The 7,716-nt window shown below is 41.3% G+C and overlaps 1 protein-coding gene across 1 annotated transcript; it reads left to right on the top strand.

Moving 5' to 3' along the window:
• Nucleotides 1–3,350: 3,350 nt before the first annotated feature.
• LOC116258581 (uncharacterized) lies at nucleotides 3,351–5,132 on the top strand. The gene is made up of 2 exons (XM_031635779.2): nucleotides 3,351–4,340; nucleotides 4,451–5,132. Exon 1 carries the CDS (start codon nucleotides 3,453–3,455, stop codon nucleotides 4,131–4,133), a length of 681 nt encoding a protein of 226 aa, XP_031491639.1. The 5' UTR covers nucleotides 3,351–3,452; the 3' UTR covers nucleotides 4,134–4,340; nucleotides 4,451–5,132.
• Nucleotides 5,133–7,716: the final 2,584 nt, after the last annotated feature.

Raw genomic sequence — 7,716 nt, 5'->3', positions numbered from 1 at the left:
GATTATAGACCTATTAGGCATGGTGTCCTCTTCTTGCATCTATAACTTTGTCCATGCAGGCAGTCTTGTTAGAATCCTCTGGTTTTCTGCTAATGGAACCAAGTTGCTCCAATCATCGGCCCTTGCACCAAGCTTCTAATTTTCAAGTGTAGGGTTTGACTCGTGCTACGTCACAAACAAATCTCTCTTTATTTTCGTTCATTGTTGAGTCTTTTATAAAGGCATGCTGTCTTCCTGTGAATTTATCCCTTCCAGGATTTGGACAGGTGAGCATGCGGCTGCATTCTCTTTTGCATGTTTCAATACATTTGTGTGATAGGGCTATACAAGAGAATAAATCGCCTCACGCTAATAAGCATTATCTACGGATGGATAGTCGTTCAATAGGTCTTGCTGATAATTTGCACTGTGTTGTCAACGTTCCATGTACAGGAGATAGGCTTCGGTTAACTTTAATACTGCAAGCGTTTGAAGCAGCCGTGGCCTGTGTGTTATGCAGAGAAGGAGGCATTTTCTCTGATGAGATTGTTTCGTTTGTCAGCGCCGTGTGTTATCCTCCATTCTCACCTTTTCTCGTTTGAGCTTCCAAAAACACATATATCTGACGTCCGAATGGGCTCGCTTACAAACATGCAACTTTGAGGATCGAAGATGATCTGTTTGATCAGAGGACACACCCAATCGAGGAGCGTTCGGTAAGGTGTAAAAATGCACATGTACATGAAATTTTACCTGCGCTGCACATAAGGTATGATAGAAGACGGTCAAATAAAATGCACATATATCTGACGTCCGAATGGGCTCCCTTACAAACATGCAACTTTGAGGATCGAAGATGATCTGTTTGATCAGAGGACACACCCAATCGAGGAGCGTTCAGTAAGGTGTAAAAATGCACATGTACATGAAATTTTACCTGCGCTGCACATAAGGTATGATAGAAGACGGTCAAATAAAATGCACCTTCTAAATGTCAAGTTGAGATCCACGGTCGCACTTTGCTTTCCAGGAAAAAACAAAATGCCTCCCATGTCTCTGGAAGAAACCCATGTCCCTCAAACACCCTCATTTTATGAGGATGCTTCCTGTTCCTTACTTGGCTTCTTCCTCTTCATCTTGAAGAAGAATTCCTTTGTATTCCAGGTAACACAGGTCTATATGATCTACTTAAGTACCCATGTTGGTACGTCGGTACAACGACATGGCTACGTGGGTATGGTTATACTTTAAAAGTTAAAAACTTTATATTTTCAAACTTAATTTTTGTTTTTTTTTTTGTATTTTTCCTTCTTTTTTTATGTCCTTTCAATCTAGATTCTATATTTTCCTCTCATTTTTCTTTAATTTTGATTTTTTGCGTGAATTATTTTATATATAATGTATATGTTGTGCACTCTGCTATACCTCCTTACTAAGGTTTTCTAAAATCACTGTATCCATGTCTACATCGCCGTACTCATACCCTATCTATGCTAATGCGACTTAGTTTGTATTCAATCACAATCTTGGTTGACCACTCTTGAAAAGAAACAAATTATAGGACTGCCGGATGACACGATATCCTTGAGTTATGATTCTTGCACGTAACAAAGGCCAATCCCTTCTAAGTTTTCGGCCCCCAACCTGCCAATTTTTTTAAGCAACCTTTCCTCTTCATTGCCTAGGAACATGGGTTGTCCAGTCCTCCAAGCAACCTGATGTTTAACGAGTTTGTAATCCCGCTCTGTCTTGGAGCTTTGATAGGTCCAGTTGGTTCACTGGCATGGCGCCAAGGGTAGCAGTTTGCTTTGGGTTTCCTCGCAGCAGGCAATTTGGCCTCCACATTTGCTTCTGAAACAGTGCTTCTTCTTCTTCTTGGAGGTATGGAGATGCCTCGAAGAGGCTGAAGCCCTCCTTTTCCCTTTACCCCCAGAGTCTAGGGTCAGGACCTGGGTGGGAGCAGGACTTCTGTCAGCTAGAGTGTTGCTTGTCCACCGTTTGCTTCTTATTATTCTTATCGATTCCCTTTAAGGGAATCCTAGACCACATGTACTTTCGTGATTTGAACAGCACGCTTGTCAATTAACGCAAGCAAAATGGTTTGGCGATTGTAGTTTTTCTTGCGCTTAAGCTGAAAAATTCAGCAAGTTTTACAATCTGAAATAGACCTTACTATTCACACTTTGTTGAGGCAACCCAAGAAAGGTTCCTAGATCTCTTCCATCATACAATGGCGTATCATTCTAAGCAACTAGCGCATGAATCATTCATCAATGGGGGATTTGGGTCTAAATTAATTGAGACACGATCTAGCATTTAAACTGAATATCAGGCAGACAATTATGAGATCATGTTATAAGAAATATTTTGGGTATGGAATCTGATGGCCTGCATGAATTTGAAAGTCATCAAAGCTTGTTCAGCTTGAATTTCATATTGGCTAGTTTTTCTAAGGTGTGAGAGTCTGCAGTTTGTTGTCGAAAGCCTGAAATTCGCCATCCAAATTCCATATTCTATAAGTTGTTCTTCAATGGATCTGTTTGCAGCTCTGGTACCTTCGTTTATGGCCAGCGGTGGTGATTTCTTAAGAGGTAAATGTGAAGGGTGTCAAACTTGAAGACCCCCAAATCAAGTCATAGTCCTGCCGTTTACTGCATGAGTTTTTCCTTAAGGGGCATTTGATTTGCATGAAATCAATGAAATTCTAGAGTCACTGTTCTCCATTCTTTAAAAATGGGAATGTCAAAACAACGAATTTTGGTTCCGATATTGTAGACTGTTTTAGAATCAAAATTCTTGAATTATAATCCCACCCTAGTGACATATGGTTTCCGAATTTTGGAATTTTTTCATCTCTCTTTGGAACGTAAGGCATGAAGGCTGTAATCCCTAAACTATATTGTCATGAGTGTTAATATTTATTGTCAACTAGTGTAGTTAAATTCATTATTTTTTGAACAACCTAAAGATTAGTAATAAGTTTTATTCTTGCGATTCTCTTGGCTAAGCCTTCTCATTGGTGAGGTTTGAAGGTTAGGGCTCACCCTCAAACTAGAGGACCAAAAAAACCAACGTGACACATCTCTACTCCCCGCATTTACCTATTGATCGTTTCGTTGTTTAAATTTTTAATGAACTTGAAAGTAGTTCAAATCTTTTTTTTTTTTTTTTTACTAAAAAGAAACTGCCCCTACACAACGTGACCCGAACGACGTTATTCCCTTGCGTCATCTTCTAAAACAGCTCACCATTTGATGCGGAAAGCAACAGTATTCTTGGGAGAGCACAAACAGATTGAGAAAATCTGTACAGGAGAGCATTAAATTTTGGGATTAAAGGTGGCCCTGTGCCCCCTTTCAGAAAGTTTCTGTAGTAATTAATGTTTGGTTCAGAAGCCCGTTATCGGTTTCTTTTGTTCATTCTTTTCGTTTTCAAAACGGAGGGAGGGGGGGAAGGGGAAGGGGAAAGTGCAGATGAATCTCCTTTCCTCTGCTGTCACCGTTACTCATCCACAGTTTCCTGTTCTTTCCAAAGGCCTTCCTCTTCTGTCCACGTCGCTCTATCCTTCTTTCTATCCAGCAGATCCCACCGTCAATGGACAGCAGCAGCGCGGAGGGAGAAATCGTTGTCTGAAATCCATTCTCGTGGCTGACCCAAAGTCCTGCTACCCACCTTCTTCTTTTGCCTCTCCGAGTTCACCGCTCGCCGGCAGGAGAGCTGTCACCGGCGCTGGAATTTATGCAGCGAGGAAATGGAGGCCTTTTCGCCGAAGGAAAACTCAACACGGGGCGCAAAAGTTCCTCCACCTCCTGGTCTATCTGCATAGATCCTGGCCCTTGCTGCTTCTGCAAGAGGGTCTCCAAGCTGGGGTTTCTTCGGTTTTGCTTGGATCAGAGGACGAACGGCTCAGGAGGTTGCTGCTAGGTCTCATAACCGCGGGCAGTGGCGGTCGACGGCGGAAAAGACGCGGATTCAGAATATATCTAGCGCTGGCTTCGTTGGTCGCCCTGGTTGCCTCTGTTTTCGTTCTTCTTTTGCTTAGCCAAGGGAATGCTGCTAATCTCAGTTCGGTGTTGCCGCCAATTGTGATGAGAAGGTTGAGGGAAGTTGCCTCAATGTTCTCGTTTGCTTTCCGAAGACGAGGGGCTTGGTGAATGGTGACAGAAATTGTTCATCATGGAAATAATTGCTGCGTTACGTAGATTGTTCATGGTAGCTTGCTGTTTTCTTCTAGACTTTCACATTGAATCATCTTCTGATCCTTCATTTTTTCAAATGTATGTATTCTTCGACAATCCATTTTTCATCTTTCGGGCTAAAAGTGGGCAGGCCCTGATTCTGCAGCAGCATGTATCGGAAAGGTATTTCCCATCGTCGCTCCGCTCCCTTGCATTTAGAACCGCCCTGTTTTTGGGGGTCTTGATTGCAATTGATGTTTGAACTTGGTCCCGTTTTACATGGTCGGATTTAGCATGGAAAGGATGATCTTTATTAAAATCGGCTGCAAATAGACCCTGATTCTACCGCAGATATCAAGAAAGTGCTTCCCATTAATGGCTTGGCCTCAATTCTGCAAGAGGGTGTCCAAGCTCGGCCTTGCTTGGATCAGAAGATCCGTTGATGAGGTTGCTACTTGGTCTCATAGCCGCTGCTAGTGGTTGTAGACGGCAGAGAAGACGCGGATTCGGAGGCTTTCCAGCGTCTTGGTTGCTCCGGTTGCCCCTGTTCTTCTCTTCTTTCCGTTAGCCAAGGGACTGCTGCTAATTTCAGTTCGGTTATGCCGCCAATTGTGATGAGAAGGTCGAGGAAGTTGCCTCAATATTCTCGTAGTTCTTCATCATGGAAGTAATTGCTGTGATCCGTAGACTGTCCAGTGTAGGTTGCTGTCTTCTTCTTAGACTCATATTGCATAATTGCATTTCTTTATGATCTTTCATTTTTTAAAAACTATATGTATTCTTCTAGACTCTACGCTTTGTATTTTGGGCTCAACATGGCGAGAAGCTCTCTTGTATTTGGAATCTCCATGTTTTTAGATATCTTTGACGGCAATTGATCTTTGAATTGGGTCCTGTTTTATATAGTTGAATTCTAGCAATTCAAAGGTTGATCTTTGTTAAAATCAGCCGTAAATGGATCGTAATTCTGCTGCAGTATGTTCTAAGAAAGTGCTTCTCATTGTGGCTTCGCTTACCTGTATTTGGAATCTCCATGTTTTAGATACCTTGTTAACATTGATCTTTGAAATGGATTCAGTTTTACACATTTTGATGCTATCAGTAGTTGCAGGTTCTTATTAAATCAGTCATGAATAAATGCTATATCGATATGGTTAAAATTTAAATGCTGACTATTAGGTTCACGTTTGTTTTTGTGATTCTACGTTTGTTTCTGTGATTTTTTTTAGGCACATTAAGAAAAAGCCCTTATGAATGGTTGTGTTTGGATGACACTCAAAAAACCTTCTTGAGAAACCATGTTTCATGAAAACCTGATTTTTAATCAGTTTCTAAGACCTGATTGATGTGTTTGGGAGATATAAACAAAACGCAGGCTTTCACTTTTCAGAAACCTGTTTTTCATTTGGATGAAAAGAATTGATTTTTGAAGTTGTCTGCAGAAGTTAGCAGAAGTTGTATGTAGGTCCTTGGGGGCCCTTTTGAGAATAGTAACATGATATTGTTGTCATATGTACCTAACCTAAAAATTGGTTAAATTCATTGGGTATTTTAAAAAATGTGGCGTTAATATGCCTGATTTTAGGGCAGATTTATGAAATAATAACATTTTAATGAAACCAAAAAGTCCCTTAGAGCACAAGTAATTAGGGGTGCACACGAGCCGAGTCGAGCCTGAGCTTGACCAGCTCAAGCTCAACTCGACTAAAAAAATTCGAGCTTGAGCTTGGCTTGAACTCGAGTGGAGCTCTTTACAGCAAGCTCGAGCTCGACTACACAAAATCGAGTTTGAACTCGACTTGTTTAAGCGTTAACAGGTTTAACATTAACTCGTGTAAACATTAACTTGTTTAACTCGTGTAAGCGTTAACTCATGTAACCCTAAACCAAACTGTAATCAATTTTGAGTCGAGCTTGAGTTGACTTGGCTCGTTGGGCAGCCGTACAAGTAATAGCTATTGGATTTAACCCATTTAAGCAAGCTATAAAGTCATTAACTCAGAAATGGTTTTGGCTTGTAACCAGTTGGGGGAAAAAGGAAAAGAGTTCTATCTGATGTAAAGGAAATCTTGGAGGCCAAGGTACTCTCATTTTATGCTTAAGGGGACCTATACGATGAAATCCAATACCATCATCAGTTGTTACCGTGACCAACATCCGGATTTAGAGTTGCAGATGAAAACCAATAAACCCTAACTCTCACCGTCACATTTTTCTAAAGAAGCCAAAAGTGCAAAAGTAAAACCAAACCCTAGAACGAGATCGAAGACCAGAAAACTCACAAGCTTCACAGCGGCGACCTCGTTCGTCTCAATATGCACTGCACTGCACTGCACAAACAAACAAAGTCAGTGAGAGAGAAAGGGAGAGAACAGTCATAGGAGCAAGACAACCCAGAAATCACAAAACCAAAGCCTCTCCTGCCAAGGTAAATCTCCCCAAAAGGTTCCACTCCGGATCTTCCCACGTATGATCTTTTCAATTGATTAGGCTCCTAATATCATCGAACCACCCACCCGTCCTGGCCTCTTTCCTCTCTTGACAGGAGGGAGAAAGAAAGAGATGGCAAAGAGAAGCTTAGAATGAAGAGGAAAGGAGAGGAAACGGGAGAATTTAGTTCACAGCTGCGCTCAAATCTGGTTTCTCTCACCCATGCGACTGTCACCTGCCTCTACAGTCTACCATCACAAGACATCCTTGGAATTGTTTAAATATGGTGAGTGACCCATTGTTAGAACCAATTTGGAAAATAAATCTCTTTCCCGGCAAAGTGAGTCGATTTTAAAAGCCAATTTTTACAGTAAAGTGAAAATTAACAACCCACTACCCAGAAAAGTCCAAAGGCCCCCCCCCCAATTCCCCTTGCCTTGGGAGTTCTGAGCTGTGTGATAATAAAAAGAGAATTTCACAATAAAGCGCTAACTAATAAAGCAGCAGAAGACTCGTACAAATACTGGCATTTTATGGGCTGATGTGAGATAAGCAAGGTCCGAACACGGGCAAAGGCAGTTGTGGGCAATTGCCCACACAGACCCACAATTTTTTAAAATTTTTATATCGATATTTTAGGAAAAAATTTCTTATTTACATGTTGGTGCCTAAAGCAAAAATTTTGCTCCTTAACCAGAATCTTCCAACTTCACCCCTAAGTCCAACCCAAATGTCAGCATAGATATGAGAAATGTATGGTAATACGGGTACTTTGGCCGAACGGAAAATTACCATAACTCTTGCTATGCTGCCGGGTATCGCACAAGATCATGTGGACGCACCTGGGTTTGTAGTACCAACAAGCAATTGCATTATTAAATAGAACCAGAGAACTGTAAAGAGTCAATAAAGCTAAACGGTTTCCTCCGTTGACAAAAAAATTTACCATACCGCCTTCCCTTCAAATTTGTCAACACCATGAGAATATCATGTAAATGCCGTAAGCAGACATTCATGAACAAAGTTTGAGGTCGAAAGAAGGCATTTGTTTAAGAAGGTACCATTTTAGACTGGCAAAATAAACCTCCGGTCTACCTCAACAAAGAAGGAAAACATAAACTCGTCCCAG

This window comes from Nymphaea colorata, chromosome 8, assembly GCF_008831285.2.
Source record: "Nymphaea colorata isolate Beijing-Zhang1983 chromosome 8, ASM883128v2, whole genome shotgun sequence".
NCBI lineage: Eukaryota > Viridiplantae > Streptophyta > Magnoliopsida > Nymphaeales > Nymphaeaceae > Nymphaea > Nymphaea colorata.
The sequence above is the reverse complement of the archived record's forward strand: the minus strand, read 5'-3'. Positions and strand labels throughout refer to the sequence as shown.